This window comes from Pelodiscus sinensis, chromosome 14 (assembly GCF_052426305.1).
Source record: "Pelodiscus sinensis isolate ZL-2025 chromosome 14, ASM5242630v1, whole genome shotgun sequence".
NCBI lineage: Eukaryota > Metazoa > Chordata > Testudines > Trionychidae > Pelodiscus > Pelodiscus sinensis.
In genome coordinates this window covers 30,448,936-30,465,719 of record NC_143065.1, presented here as the reverse complement: position 1 = coordinate 30,465,719, position 16,784 = coordinate 30,448,936, and the positions used below count along the sequence as shown (strand labels likewise).

The window sequence follows — 16,784 nt, the reverse complement described above, 5'->3', positions numbered from 1 at the left end:
CTCACCAGCCTCCATCTCCTGTGGGATGCTGGCAGCCTGTGGGATTTTAACTGTTAACTGAGACCAATAAGCATCAGCTTATCCGTTAACCTCTTAACCAATTAACCTTTTACATCCTTACTGTGAGCTAAGGTTCTGACAAGATCTGCCTTTAAAGTAGGCATTAAATCTTTATGTAAGTGTATTTTCTTCCCCAAATTTAACACAGTAGCGTTTAGAGTAAATCTACTGGCTTTGCATTTAAATATTACTATTGCCCAGTACTATTAATGGGAAGATATGTGAACATCAATGATTCAAAGGGGCAGCCATGGAGCCCCATGATCCTGGGGTCTCCACGGCATTTCAACGGAGCCCGGGGTTAGCTGGGGACGAGATAAAGCAGCTCTGATGATCTGAAGATGCATACAAGCAAGACAGTCAGAGTTATAGGAATGTGTCTTACTTATGTATCCCATTTATATTTTATCAATTAAAAATACTTTATTGGGGGGGCACTCAGAACTGAAGTGCAGAAATAGAATGGTAGCAAGAGACTGTGGTGTGAAAGGGAGGGGAAAGGATGGGAGCAGAGCTGTAAAGGAGAGTAGTGGCATAAAATACTTTAATTCAGGTCTCATTTTATTGGGTTATTGCCTGCTGCATAAGCAGTGAAGTTGAATGGAGGAATCCAAGCTCTGCTCATGTTTTTGGCAAAGCCTTCACCCCCTGCTCAAGGAAACAAGAACTTTGCTTCATATTGTCTGGGGCAATAAAAGAGGAAGTAAATGTCAAAAGTCCCTGAAACATCACAGAGCTGTTACTCCACAATTTGTTTTGGATTCCATGGAGACTGTCAGCTGTTTTCTAAACTTGCTATGTGTAACATGACCTGCATAATAAGGAACGTGGCTCCTAATTGGGATATCTGCTGATCCATGTCCCCTGAAATTAATTTTCTCCTGCTAGTTGATTAATCATATTTGTGCATTTCATGTTAAGGGATAATTTGTATTCATTTCCCTTTGGGGCATGTGCTGAGCCTCTGTCACCCTAGTGTGGTGGTAAGATGTCTGACCTTTCATGCCTGTGCAGCTTTATGCCTCTCATTAACTGAATTCTTGCCAGTTGTGTTGGCATGTTTGCAAACGGGATAAAACCATCCCTTTCTTGCCCTTCCCCCCAATCTCCACATTTTCTTCTTGGGTTCATGAAGAACAGTATATCAGAGATAAAAAGCCATCTGCCCTGGCATCCAGCCCTAGCACACTCCAGATAAGCTTAGTACAGATGTGCTTTCCGCCTTTGACAGGAAATGCTTTATTTAGCTCCCTGCAATGGAATTGGGTGGTTCTGGGTTTTTTATTTAGTTCTATCTAGTGACAGTAGAGGCAGAGTGGCCCAATAAAATTCCTGCCACTTATCTAACACTGTGCTTCTCAGAGCTATAGACAAGCACTGAGCCCTTGCCTCCTATCGGGAAAGCACGTAGTATAAAGTAGACTTGGTATCGGACTGAGAGCCATCCCCCAGAGTCCAAAAACTGGATTGGCATAACTGACTTGCTATGTGGCCTTGTGCTCATGCTTAGTGAGTATGGGGGTCCACATTTCTAACTGTCTTAATATTCTTGACTAATTTAAAGTTGATTTAAGCAACTTAAGTAACTTAAAATCTGATCTACACTAGGGATGTTAAGGACTGGTCAACTATCCAATAAGAAAATGCTTATTGGATAGTCGACAGGATAGTTGACTTCTTTCTCCCTCCACCCCCAGCTTTGAAGGGGGTACTTCAAAGTGGCAGCGCCGCACAACTGATCCCTGGGCTCAGTGTCACATTGCCCCTTCGAAACGCCACTACAGCATTTCAGAGGGGCAGTGCCACATGTAGCCCAGGATCAGCTGGAGTCCCCAGCTGACCCCAGGCTCCGTGCAGTGCTCTGTGCGGCACTGCCCCTTTGAAATGCCACGGTGGCATTTCAAAGGGGCAGAGCCGCTTGGAGGCTGGGGTCAGCTGGGGAAAAATGTATCGATTAGCAGGGCTCAACAATTTAGGTAATCTACTCGCCACGGGCGAGTAGATTCTAGCCCAGCATGGCGCCGCAGTGTGATCAGCACGTGTGCAGAGTGGTCTGCGCATGCGCAGCGTGCTGAGCCATGTGGCTGGTGAGCCCTGTCGATTAGTGAAATAAATACTACTTAACATCCTTAATCTACACTGAATCTACACTATAATGCCCCATTATAATTGAATAAGTAGACTAAAAAAGTCTAGTTTCTGGAATAGCATTTGTTACATAGTTCTGTCACCAAAACATTAATGTGTTGGAGCTTCTGGGCCCTGGCCTTTCTGCTGTCAAGCGAGCTCTCTCCTGCCGTTCATCTCCACCCTCTGAAAAACAGACGCTAGGGACACCATTCCTTACCCAGACTGGCTTGTAGCCATTTATGGACTTAACCTCCATGAATTTATCTAGTTCTCTTTTAAACCCTGTTATAGTTCTAGCCTTCACAACCTCCTCAGGCAAGGAGTTCCACAGATTGACTATGCCCTGTGTGAAGAAGAACTTCCTTTTATTTTCTTTAAACCTGCTGTCCATTATTTTCATTTGGTGGCCCCTAGTTCTTATATTATGGGAACAAGTACATAACTTTTTCTTATTCACTTTCTCCACACCACTCAGGATTTTATATACCTCTATCATATCCCCCCTTAGTCTCCTCTTTTCCAAGCTGAAAAGTCCCAGTCTCTTTAACCTCTCCTCATATGGGACCTGTTCCAAACCCCTAATCATTTTAGTTGCCCTTCTCTGAACCTTTTCTAATGCCAGTATATCTTTTTTGAGATGAGGAGACCACATATGTATGCAGTATTCAAGATGTGGGCATACCATGGATTTATATAACGGCAATAGGATATTCTCCATCTTATTCTCTATCCCTTTTTTAATTATTCCTAACATCCTGTTTGCTTTTGTGACTGCCGCTGCACACTGTGTGGATATCTTCAGAGAAATATCCAGATGACTCCAAAATCTCTTTCCTGATTAGTTGTAGCTAAATTAGTCCCCCTCATATTATATGTATAGTTGGGGTTATTTTTTTCCAATGTGCATTACTTTACACTTATTCACATTGCTAATGTCTTTGGTGTGTGAGAGAAATTGCAAATTGACTCTTAAAAGCTCAAGACTACACTGCTGAATCCTCTCTTTCTTTCTCTCCTTGCAGGTACATTCCACCCATGATCTGGGGGAAGAGTGGACATATCCAGACTGCTCTCTATGGGAAGATGGGGCGAGTAAGATCACCACATCCTTATGGACTTCGCAAGTACCTCACAATGTCAGATGGAGCAACATCAACCTTTGACCTCTTTGAGCCCCTGACTGAACACTGCATCAGAGGTTAGTCAAACAGCCACGTTGGCATGTGTGGCTTTAATCTGTCTGATTAGAGACTTGTCTAAATATTTGTTGAAGTATATTTGGAAAAGTTACATTGCTATCCTTGAGAAACCCGGAAAGATTGGGGCTAGCTTTGACTCAGTAGATGAGGGAAATAAGGACTCAGCCCCTCAAATTGGCTGTATCATACAAAATCTGTGCTGTATCTGTTTATTGACCTTTTAGGGCCCCTGCTCTGAAGTTTAGTTACAGATGTTTGGGGAAATCATGCTTTATGGCCTGTGGTTTAAATTTAGGAGGTGGCCATGCATAAATTACTATCAGATTTGCACTTGAAGCAGGCAATGGACATATTCTATATTCCCAAGATTTAGATACACTAAATATGACAGCTTGTATTTTAGAGTAATACATCCTGGTGAGGATAGGAAGGAATTGCATTTAAATTGAACAAGAAGTTTCAGAAAATAAAATGTTAGGTTAGGAATAACTCCATACTATGTGATGTGCTTGGAGCTAGCCAGAGGGTCAATAGCCTTGATTGTCCTGCATGTGGCTCAATCTTCTTTAATGCTCACAAACCATTAAAGTGCACAGATCAAGCCAAAACATTTAGCTGCTGCTATAGGAACTGCTGAGTCACAGTGAATTGTAAACACTTATTTAGATGGCAAGCGGAAGAACCATCATTTAGTGCAGGGACTGGCAACCTTTTCAAATCAAAGAGCTAAACTACATCAAAATTCAGAACAAATAGTCAACAAAGAGCCATATAAGAATACCCATTTGCATGATTGAAAATATACAACTTGATATTACTTATAATTGACATAATGATTAATAGCAGCATAAATGAAACCTTGTACTCACAGACTTTACTTAATGGGACTTCTGCTGCTGCATCTCTTCGCACATTTCATTGACATTTACATCACATCTAGTCAAATCCATCTTCATGAATGCATTCAGGCTGTCCTCTGTCAGTCTTATGGCAGGGCACTGGTGATGCTTACTGGCCCTGGGCTGCATGTGGTGTGCCAGCTTTGAAATGTACAAGAGTCCTTAGTGGGGGCTCTTGTGCATTTCAAAGTGGCAGTGCCTGTATGGAGCGTGGGATCAGCAGGATACCTGCTGACCCCAGGCTCCATGTGATGCTGTCGCTTTGAAATGCCATACGGAGCCGGGATCAGCTCGGGCCTCCGCAGCTGATCCTGGGCTCTGCACAGCATTTCCATGGAAACTGAGATAAGCTGGGGACTCCACAGCTGATCTGGGGCTCCGTGTGTCATTTCCATGGAACCAGCTAGGGACTCCCCAGCTGACCCTGGGCTCCGCACATTTTGAAATGCCGAGTGCAAAGCCCAGGATCAGCTGTGGAGTCCCCGGCTGACCCCAGGTTCTGTGGAAATTCTGCATGGAGCCCGGGGTCAGCTGGGGAATCTCCAGCTGATCCCGAGCTCCACGTGGTGCTGCTGCTTTGAAACACTGCGGTGGCATTTCAAAGGGGGCAATGCTGCACAGCTGATCCCGGCCTCTCTGAGGCGCTGCCTTTTTGAAAAACCACCACTACATTTCAAAGTGGCAGCACTGCATGGAGCTCATACAGGGCTCCATGCCATGCTGCCTCTTTGAAGTAACCCCTTTTCCCACTCCCTTTGCTGCCTCTATCTGAGTGACTAGTCGACTCAACTAATAGACTAGTCCTTAACATCCTTAGTATGAGCGTCTCAGGTCAGGGAGTTCAGGTGTATGATGGGCTCGGGTTGGGGTGCGTGAGAGTGCAGGAGTGTTATAAAGCTGCAGCCAGATGAGAGCTGGTCCCAATTGCAGGCTTGTTGGCCAATCTTTTTTTTTTTAAAAATAAAGGAAAATATTATATCCAACACAGAAGGTTTCAACATTCTTTATTTATGGGAGGGGTGGGGAACCTTTTTTGGGTCAGGGCCACCGACCCACAGAAAAATCAGTCAGGGACCACTGAAGTGAGACAAAAATACCCCTTCCAGTTCCCCTAACCTTCACTGATGTGACCCCCAACTGAAACACCTCACTCTGCTGGTGCTCCAACTCTGTATTGGGGGGAGGGCTGAGGTTCAAGGCCTTAGGCCAGATTTACTCTTCTGTGGTTCCAGGGTTAGGGAATTTTGTGGGCCTCCCAGGCTCTGGATTGAGGCAAAAAATGAGGAGTTGTGTGTGGGGCAGGGCTGCCAGTGAATGGGATAGGGATGGGAGTACAGGATCTGGGCGGGAGGAAGGGTGAAGGAGGGGGTGAGGTCTGGCCAGAAGGCAGATTGCTGGGGCAGGAGCAAGCTGGGGGCTGGTTGCCTGGCCAGCAGGTGCTGGGGGCAGGGGGAATTTTGGCTAGGGGCAGGCTGTCTGGCCAGGGGAGGTGAGTGAGGAGGTAGGAAGGTCTGGGCATGGGGGGGAGGGAGCACTTGTTTTCTCGCTGCATGGCATGCACTGTGTAACATGCTTCCTACTGCTCTCATTCCCCAGCAGGAAGCCTCTGGGCGGGATTTGCAGGCGAAGTCTCCGGGAAAGTCTGTCCCGGAGAAACAAATTAGTAGTGTACAGAGAGCCATCTTTGGTTCCTGGTTTCCCTGCACACTGTGGGGGAAGGAAAACGCTGTTGTGTTGAGCCATTTTTAGCTCTGCTTGTTTCCTGCACTCCAGGTCTGGTGTAGAGGCTCTGAGCTTTCTCTCCCTGTTCATCCCCGCCCCTCACCGGGAAGTTGGCACTGATGTTCCAGTCTTGTTGGAGGCCATGAGGCTGTAGCGCCAGTGCTGGTTCCCTGCTGTGGGACTGAGTTGGGGCTTCAGAAGAGCCATGTTTGGCTCCTTAGTGAGCCATAGGTTGCCAACCCCCAATTTAGAGACTGCACAAGCTAGATAAGGTCAGGTAAAAAGTCAGTGCAGATCCCGCTGTCTATGGGGTTAGCAAATGGGAATCTTTGTAGTTACAGCACTCTAGAGGGACATGACCTGATCATAAAACAGGTTAAACTTAAACTTTGTGCCAAAGTCATCCTGGACCCAAGATTCAGTCTCCAAAAGAGGAGAACGTAAACATGTTTAGGATACAAAACGAGGTGGTTTCAGATGTCAGTAGGTAACTATATTTGTAATTTAGGAAACCATTGCCTTAGTAAATCAAAAATCATGAATATCTTCATTTGATTATAAACATGCTGTCAGGGGGAGCTCCACCTTTTGGCTCACTGGCACTAGCATATTTCAGTGAAATCCCAGTTCAACAGATTAATGTGAACTCTACTCAGTAACTGGCTTCACTTGCAACCTGTCATTCTACTTGGGCCTCAGACAGATTAGTCCACCTTTTCTAATCAATTCAAACACATTCTCTTTAGAAACAAATAGGATCCTCACTTTGTGGTAGGATGCTACACAAAGACATTTACTGTCATTCTGGTCCAGGTCATTTGTAGAGCTGGAGAGAAGCTAATGGGAGGGAATATTTTGCAGTAAGTGGAGCACGATGTAGAAATAAAGCACACTTGTTTAATAACTAGCACTGCATGACAGTGTCTTGTGACCTCAATTACTGTGTTTGTTCACATACAATGTACAAAAATGCAGTAGCTGGCTTCCCTGGCAATGTGCAACAATGAGCTTGTCCACATTGCAGCACATCAAGCCCTTAGCCTAATTGCCTTTCAGAAGATCAGCTGCGGAGCAAAGAAACTGAATAGTGACAGTAGTTGGTCATGAGTTTTGTGTCATAATGGCCACGTTCACTTTGGGGAATTTTTTGACTGTAGATCTTTTAGCTACTATAAGTAAATGTAGGTTCCCTCAAAGTAAGTAGAGACCTCTAGTCCAGCAGTTTGACATTGCTTTTGTCACTTAATCTTGGGTTGTTGAGAAATTTCACTCAGTAGTTACCTGAGAATAAATTCTTCTGCTGTAGGAGGCTGCTTAGTCTAGGTTATTCTAATCAAAAGATGTCTCACCATGTTGAAACATGCAGGAAACTACTTCATAACAGGATGCTTGTTTTACGGGACATGAGGTGGTAGCAGCCACACTTCTGTATTTACTACCTTTATGTTGTTTAACTTTAGTTCTGCTTTCATAAAAGAAAATAAACCTCTTTTTTGTATCTGCTTATAGCAGAACTTTCAATTTTTAACCTAAATTGATTCTTCTATTGAGCTTGAAGGGGACATAGACTTAGTATCAATAACATACCCTGAGAGAAAAAATTTCCCTCCTGGTGGCATGCTGTCTAGTCTGTAGTATGGGGTGGCAGCGGACTTCAGAATTCCCCAAGAATTAGCTATCACAATATATTACCACTGGGGGGAAAATATGTAATATGTGTATTGTCCAAAAAGTTCTTGTTCCTAGTTAGTAAAGAATTCTTGCCTCTAATGAGTTATCTGTAGAACTACTGGTGCAAACTTTCATGAAGTCGCCCAAGAAATTCTGTGTGAAGGTCTGGTGCTTTTGGGTAGCCTAGTATATGCCCATCCTGGGAAGAATTTCCAACAACAGTTACATGTTTGTATTTTCTTTGCATTTATAATTTTGCTATCTCAACTCAAACTAGTCTAACTTCATTTGCTTGGCAGCAAAATCATGTTCTAGCTGTCCTTCTGTCAAAGCTTTTCCATTGACTTGCAATGTCCAAAACTACTTTAGTAAATGTTACTTCAGCCTGAACCTGAGCTTTGTCTTCTTTCTTCCTTTATTAAATGTACAGAAGATGTCACAATGGTCATCTGCCCTGGAATCGCTAATCACAGCGAGAAGCAGTATATCCGCACTTTTGTTGATTATGCTCAGAAAAATGGTTATAGATGTGCTGTCTTGAATCATCTGGGAGCTCTACCAAATATTGAGCTCACTTCCCCACGCATGTTCACGTATGGTGAGTACTCCTCAGCTTTTCTAACTTCTTTTTAGAAATTAATTGGTTTCCAAGGATCAACTAAGTTAGGCAAACTAGTTTTGGCTTCTCTTAGTTGAGGGAGAGAAAGTATAGGTTGAACCTCTCTAGTCCGGCACCCTCAGCATCTGACCAGTTCTGAACAAAAGAATGTTCTGGACCATGGGAGGTCAATATTATCTAGCAGCATTACCCACACTTCCACTGCTTACGGGCTGTTATTAAAGGACATTTAGGGGTAAATTAGAGCTAAAAACAGCACAGAACACTTGAGAGCCAGGACTGCTGATTGTAAGCAAACTATATAGGACCACGGGAAACTTGGCCACACACGTGAAAAGTCGGCATCAAGCTAACTAAAATCATTCTGGACGACAGATGTTTCTGGATGAGATAGTTCTGAATTGGAGAGGTTCAGCCTTTACTGAGAAGCAGCTGTGGCTCTCATGATTGCTTAAGCTGCTGTGGAAAGATACAGAAAGGCAGGTATTGAAGGGAGAGCCCTGTAGGATTTCAGGTTAGAGGGAGAGTAGGTTGTCCTAGGAAGGCAGTCTTCTTGAGAGGTCTTGGAAAACATCATGTAACACAATGAGCTGCCTAGGAAGGCAAGGTGCTTTTGAGTAGCCTGGTATATCCCCATCCTGGGAAGAAAGATGGAAGAAATAGAGTACTGCCCCCTGGATAAGAAGTATATGCCAGGGAAAGCTGAGGAAATTCTGTCTTGCTGAATTAGTGATAGTACCATGACGGCTTGAATTTTGTGGGCCTGCATTTTAGGGGTGGGAAGTGTCTCAGCTTTTTCAGACTAAGGTAATAAGGGGCTTATCGGTATCTGCCCCATGATGAAGTGCCAGCTACCCTGGGCTGTGATAACTGATTGTAGTTCCAACCCAGACTTAGATAGTTATTTTAATTCTTAGTTGCTCATCTGTAAGATGTTGAAACATCTCCTAAAGTTAGTTACCCAGGAATGCTGTGCAGGTGGGGTTGCCAGGTGTCCGGTATTTTCGGCTCCTGTCTGGTGTAAAAAAAAAAAATTCAGAGAATACTGGACACGTAAAATGTCCAGTATTTTCTGAAATTTTCCCTGGCCAGGAGGCAAAAATGCTGGGCACCTAGCAACCCTACAAACACTCAGAGCCCCGTCTTCTCCCCTCCCCCCCCCCCCCCCAGCTCCGAACATCCCCAGCTCTCCAACCCCAACCCCCATGCTTACCTGGTTCCCCAAAGTTGCTGGCAAAAGACCTAGGGGAAGCAATGCTTCCCCTGGGTCTTAGTGCTCAACTGCTCCCCAGTTCCTATCCCTGCACTAACTCTTAAAGGGGACATACTGTTTTATTTTAATTTTTCTTTTTTTTGGCTTACTTGGAGTCTTTTTTTTTTCCTCAACAACTTTAGTCTCCCCCCCCCCCCCTTTTTCCCCTTCCACAGAATTTTTCCCCATTTTTGGGGGGGTGGGGGGGGGTTGGTATTTTTGTTTCAACTGTCTGGCAACCCTATGTGAAGGCAATTCAGTAAAAGCAATCACTGCCTTGGCCTAGCCTGTCTGCTTAGACATGATAAATCGATCTCTAAGCCAGTGGTGGGGAGCCTCAGGCCCGGGGGCCAAATGTGGCCCCTGGCTCACCTGGATATGGGTGCCCAAGGCCCCGGGGGGCCCCCTCCAGCACTGGGGAGCCTGCACTGGTGTTCCAGCCCCCTTGTTGCCCCACTGCAGAGCTGGAGGACACAACATCTACTAGGCTGCTTCCCCCCACTCCCTCCCAGGCTCTGGTGGGCAAAGGGAATATGGGGAGTGTCTTTCTCCTCATTTGGGGGCCATGTCAGTGAGGGTTTTAGGTTTTTTTGCTTCTCATTTGTGTGTGGCCCTTGACTGATTTTTCTGTGGGTCAGTTGCCCTCAACCCAAAAAAGGTTCCCCACCCCTCCTCTATGGCATGGGCTCTTTGTCTTGCCTCAGTTTTCTTTTGTACCCTTTTAATTGCACACCTTTGGCGTGGTGGGAGTGAATGGAGATGCTTCATATATAGCGCTAGAGTGGAATGTTATTGGTTTGTCTGAAACTCCTGTGGCTGTTTTCTTTTCAGGTTGGTATTTAGCATGTATATTTGTAGCCCAGAGTAGGTTTTATTTTGTTTAAATTAGAAATAAATTACAATGTTCTTGAGCTTTCTGGCTGCTGTTTGCCTGCTGAGCTAGCAGTGCAGTTTTAACAGTATTAAACTTTATGGCCTTACAGATCTGTAAAGTATGGAAAGTGCTATGTAGAAACTAGTTTAATTTTGGGGAGTAACAAGTTCTTGTGAGCTGCTGTTTGAGAATTCAGTTCCCTCACTTTTCACCCGGGCAACCAAGTCAGATCAGTACTGAACGGTTTGAGGTTGATGTTTTCCAAGAGAACTGCGGTGTCTAATCACCCCATGAGAAGTCTGCATGTAAGCCAGGGCTTTCAAAACTGACTAGTGGCTTTGACCATCTGGAATTTTGGCAGCCCAACATGAGTCCTTCAAAGGGCCTAACTCTTTGGTGTGTCTAGATTACATCCCTTTTCTCAAAAAAGGGATGTAAATTAGACACTTTGAAATTGCAAGTGAAGCCGGGATTTAAATTTCCCATGCTTCATTTGCATAATGGCAGCTGCATTTTTTTTTAAAAATGGGGCTTTTTGAAAGAAAAACGGCTGTTTAGACAGGGATCGATGGAAAATAAAACCCTTTTTCGAAAGATCCTGTACTCCTCAAAAAATGAGGTTTATGGGATCTTTCGGAAAAGGGTTTTTTTGAAAGATCCCTTTCTAAACTGCCATATTTCTTTCAAAAAGCACCGTTCCGAAAAAAGCCGCAGCTCCCATTATGCAAATGAAACGCAAGAAATTTAAATCCCAGCTTCATTTGCAATTTCAAAGTGTCTAATTTAGACACAGCCTTTCTTTCCATAAGCGCTGAGCATTCTCTGCAAATAAAACCCTATTAAGGTGGCAAGATCTGTTGTCTTTAGCCCTTCCCTTTATCTCCCCAGCCATTAGTTACACTCAAAATCTTGGCTCTGGCCAGGCTGATTCTAATTTCAGGCCTAAGAAGAATTCCTGAACCTGAATTGGTAGGAATGTGGCTAATAACTAGAACATGTAATGAAATGAAAATAGTAATCATGTAGCATTTAAATAGCTAGTATATGGTGTATACACATGGATCCATACCAGCTTTGCTTAGGGCTTACAAATCAAGGCCATATACTTTTAAACATTTAGTTCTATCTTCAGCTAGTGTCAAATCTAAGAAGCCTTAAAGAGAGCCTAGTCTAGGAGTTTTATTTAAAACTTACTGAAGTTAATGGCACTCTGTCTTGAATCCATTGGGCTTTAAGCTCAGACCCCTAGGTAGTATTCTCTAGGACAGCACTAGAGATCTGTCTCTTTCAGTGTTCCCTGTAAGATGCATGGCAGTACAGCTTCTTAGGTGATTAATCAGCCCAGTCAGAGGACCAGGGCTCTATGTACTTAGAGAGAACACTGGTCTTTTTATTTCTTCTTAGCTTTGCAAAGGGCAAGGAATGCCCAGCATGTCTTCATGATGGTTCAGAAACACAACTTCACTTAAAGAGCATCATGCCAAACAGTGAGCCAAGCAAGTCTAGTAAACTCAAGAATGTAGAGTTTCCTCTGACTCCAAGCCAAACAGGCCAGCGTCCTTGCAGGAGTTCAGCGACAACTGAAATATCCCTTGGGAAGAGGATGACCTTTATCAGGGACTTTGTCCGGTAGACTAGGCCTGACCTGATGCTAATTCAGTTTCAAGTTTCTGAAGCTATTGCTCATAGCCCTCAAGTCTAATGGTCAGAAATAATTTTGACTGCTGGCTGTTTCCTAAGGAAACCAATCCAGCCCTGCATTTGTCACCCTGAGGAGAAACTGCTCATTAAGAATGTTAACACTGCAAAGTATTCTAAATCTGCCAAACCAGACGCAGCCCCAAAGCTTGCCGAGTTGAAACAATAGGGTCTTTAACAATCCTAGCGAATTCTGAACACTGCAGTACACTTAGCTAATCAAAACACCAACCTGATAATGTGTCAGAAATGATCTTGCTGATAGAAATGGAGCAGTATTAGGGTTTATCTACAATGTGGAATCATGAATTCTACGGAACTGTGATTTCTGAAGCACGCTGTTGTGTTGTGCTTTAATTGATCCGTGTAAATCCTCCTGGAAATTTCCCCAGTGTACCGCAATGTATTACTGTTTCAAATAGTGCCATGTTAAAATGCACTAGTTTTAAGAGGTACAGGGAAGAGCTCCTGAGATTTGTGAAGTATTATGGGCTGTTTGATTAAAAAAACAAAAGAAAACAAATAAAAAACAAAAAACTTTGTGAAAAGATGTTTCAAAAGGGGGCACAGAGATGCTGCCAGAAAGCCTCCCTAGAGGCAGGTAAAATTCTCTTCTATCCCAAGTAGGATACAATGATCTGTTTCTAATGTACTTTACGTGAGGCAGACCTTTTGGTTCTTGCCAGCTTCTGTGTATCATTTGTAATGATACTGGGCCTTTGCATGCCCACCCTTTAGCTAGGAGAATGACTGTTGCCTCCCTGAGGCAGTGATTCAAGAGAGGGACCAGCTCACCACTGAACTTTGCTGTAGGTTCTGGACTGCTATTTCTTCTTGTTAGAGCTGCTTCTCTTTTCTAGCTTAGTTGTACAACCGTAAGGGAGGGAGTGGGAACTCATGATAAATACTAGCCCGAGAGCTGAGCCTTTTAAACATAGAGATCCATGCAACTAGGTCCCTTCTCTCAAATTGCAGTGTTAAAGGATCTAACACAGACTGTGGCTCTGCTTCCAGAGGGAATCCATTCAAATGGATCATGTAGGCCTGACCTAAAGAGTATATGTCACAGAGGGAAAACAGAGGAAAGGCTGAAGGAGAATGAGACAGAAAATGGGGTGAGGAGGAGTTTTGCCAGTTGGTCTCCATCAGCTCAGTCTCAGTCACTGGCTACATCCAAGTAAGCAGTAACGGGACTATTCATAGAGCAGGGGTGAGGAACCGTAGGCCTGGGAGCTAGATGCAGCCCCTTGCTTGCGTGGATCTGGCCCCCCTGAGGTTTGGGGCTTGTTCCCAGCATTGTGGAGCCTGTGCTGGCATGCCAGCCCCCCTGCCACTGTCTTGCAGGGCTGGAGCGCACAAAATCTACTAACCTAGGCCCCTCTAGCCTCTGGTGTGCAAGGGGAGTGTCTTTCTCCTTCTTGGGATGGGGGGGGGGGGAGAGGGAGGAACAATTCAGTGAGGGTGGAACAATTCAGTGAAGGTTTGTTTGGTTTTTTTTTCTTTTGCTTCTCACTTGTGTTCAGTCCCCAAATGATTTTTCTGTGTATGAGCAGGCCCCAACCCAAAAAAGGTTCCCCATCCCTGCTATAGAGCAGCACAAGTTGATCAAAATATCGCATTCTTGGTTGTCTCTAAGAATTCCAATCTCAAAGGGAAGTGCCTTAGTGATGGCTTCATCCACCCCCACTCTAGCTACAGATCTAAGCATCTGTTTGCTCTGCCAGAGTTAGCACAACACACTGTATGTATCCCAGATCAGTCCTAACTGAATGCACCCAGAAATGATGTGAAGACCTGCATTGTAAGCTTTCACCACCAGCAGTTGGTCTAATGAAAGCTATTTCTTCTGTCTTTTCTCTTTCATACCCTGGGACTAGTACAAATATAACACCATTGTGGGTACCCAAAAGTGACTATTGTAACTGCATCGGGCAAGCTTACTGTAAAAGATTCTGCATTCCGTAAGTCAGTGGTCTTCAACTTTTTTAAGCACAAGATCACTTTTTGAATTTAAGTGCAATCCAAGATCAACCTCAAACCCAAATACCCTTGTAGGACCTCCTTGACCAAACCAGTTAGGATCACCTTTCAGAAGCTGCAAGATCTACCAGTAGATCCCGATCTATTAGTTGGTGACCACTGCCATAAGTACTTGTTGCGAGAACACCCATACACAGAGCATCCATAATAATACTTAGCCTCTTCAGCCACACCTTTCAAAATGCTTGCGAAAGGAAAGGCTGTATTTCACAAATAGGGCAACTGAGGTAGAGATGAAGTGACTTGTTTAATGTTAATAAATAGTATAGTCAGTTGTTTGACTATGCTTTGGTTTGTTGAGGCAAGAGACTAAATAACCAATGTCAGTCAAGGTTATTGGATAATAAAAATATAGTACAGGAAAAGGTTTACAGGAAGCTGTCTCATGCAGTATTCACCTCGTGCAGAAGGGGTGGTCCCATAGTTATGCATCAGCTCGTAGCATTTATAGGATGATTTTACAAGTTATGTATTTCCTTAAAAATCACTAAAATTCAGCCCATTTTGTCTGAGTTCCTTAGCTTCTTTTATTCCTTTTTGTATTTTTGTTTTGGATACTAGAATATCAGGTGCTTGTCTTTGAAGGGATCTTTTAGGTTTTTACTAGGCTGGAACAATCATACATAATATAGCCTCATAGTTAAAAATTGACGAACCACGTGCCTCATTTGGGATTGGAAGTACGCAATCTGACAGGATCATAGACAAAAACTAGAGTGGCTAATATGTTTATTTAGGTAATGTGTAACTGCTGAAAATTTCAACAGTTACACAAGTTTTCTCCCCCGCTCAGTGTTGCTGTCTCTGATACAGTGGATACTGTGTTCAAACCTAAACTTCTTTAAAAGGGTAAAGCAGCATTTTTCTTCTTCATAGTAAAGTTTCAAAACTATATAGTCAGTGTTCAGTTGTAAACTTTTGAAAGAACAGCCATAAGATTGTGTTCAGAGTTACAAATAATGTCCATTCTGTCTTCTTCCTTTGGGGTATTCCAGTACTGGCCTGTGAGAATAGCTCCCTACCTGTTACTATGGTAAAATACTCCTATGCTCTGACCCTAACAGCTTTCCTGTCTACTTAAGCAAAATCTTACTTTGGCTAATGCAAGTTATGTGAACAGTTTTATAATCAAGGCATAGGGCAGTTCAGGCTATATAATTGTTATTACTTAATGCATACCAATATATATGGTGCAGATAACACATTATTATATATTTTTATACATTTATATATTAGCCAGCAAATATTGGTCAACACTTGAGATGACAAATGGTGAGTAGGTGAGTAGCAGAGCCCAGAATAAAAACATAGGTCTCCTTATTCTCAATCCTGTGCCCTGTTGCAAGATCAGTCTTTGCCTTCTCCCTTTAGACTGTGTCTCAGATGCAGAGTATATACACAGGACTAGAAAACATGTTGTCTGAGCTTTGTTGAAGTCAGCCTCTCCCTCCCCTTCTGGAAATAATTAAATTAAGTTTGAATTTGGGCATGACCTTGGGGAATGGGGAGGAAAGGGAGGGCAGATGGTTAGTGATCAAAATGTGGCATTAGAAAGACTCTTTAATCTGGTGCTGAAGATTCCTCCAGCTGCCGAGGATGATGTCACAGTTAGTCCAGATTTCAGCAAATAGGTCATTCTTCTTGGAGTACAGCATATGCAAACTTGAGCATGGATTTTACTCTCTGTGGGCTTGTCTCCACAACGCTGGAGATTGATGCTGCCGCGATCAATCCGCTGGCCTTGATTTATCATGTCTGCTTAGACATGATAAATCGATCTCTAAGCCAGTGGTGGGGAACCTCAGCCCCAGGGGCCAGATACAGCCCCCAGGTTGTCTGTATATGGCCCCCGAGGCTCAGGCCCCCCTGCATTGTGGGCTCTGTGCCTGGTGCTCTAGCCCTCCTGCTGCCCCACTGTGTGGTTGGAGCACACAAAATCTACTAAGCTGGGCCCCTCTAAGCTCTGGTGTGTGGGGGGAATGTGGGGAGTGTCTTTCTCCATCTCACTTGGGGACATGTCAGTGAGGACTGTTGGTTTTTTTGTTTGTTGGGGTTTTTTGTTTTTTTGTTTGTTGCTTCTCACTTGTGTGCGGCTCCCGATGACCTTACTGCACACCAGATACCATGGTGAATACATTGTCTTAAGCTATGCTATTTGCATAGCTGAAGTCACATAAATTAGATCGACACCAGGGGTTAGTGTAGACCAGTGGTGCGCAACCTTTTTCCCAGCGTAACCGCTTGGAAAATTTTGGTGGAGCCAAAAAAAAAGGCGTGACCCCTTTAAATGCTGTTCTGCTCCCCCCGCCCCCACCACATGTACACTGTGCTGGGAAATAAATGGCGGCCAGTCCGACCCTGCGACCCGCCCAGAAGACAGCCACGTCGCAACCCATAGGTTGCGCACTGCTGGTGTAGACAAGGCCTGCATGCCCTCCCCTTTCTGAATCTAAAGGGGAATGCATGCACTGATGATATAGTGCTTAAGCATCCATTCTTCACAAATCAGTAAAGGGGATAAAAGTACAGTACTGTGTTAAATGTTAAACTACTAACTAGGGCAAAGCAGCATTTTTCTTCTGCATAATAAAGTTTTAAAGCTATATTAAGTCAATGTTTA

The 16,784-nt window shown here is 43.9% G+C and overlaps 1 protein-coding gene across 2 annotated transcripts in view; it reads left to right on the top strand.

The window, feature by feature from the left end:
- Nucleotides 1–16,784, top strand: part of ABHD2 (abhydrolase domain containing 2, acylglycerol lipase) — a 77,575-nt gene that overhangs the window by 39,483 nt on the left and 21,308 nt on the right. For both annotated transcript variants that reach the window (XM_075897067.2, XM_075897068.2), the window contains 2 exons: nt 3,213–3,388; nt 8,112–8,279. In XM_075897067.2, the coding sequence (XP_075753182.2) occupies nt 3,213–3,388; nt 8,112–8,279 (344 nt within the window). The remainder of the gene's footprint in view (nt 1–3,212; nt 3,389–8,111; nt 8,280–16,784) is intronic.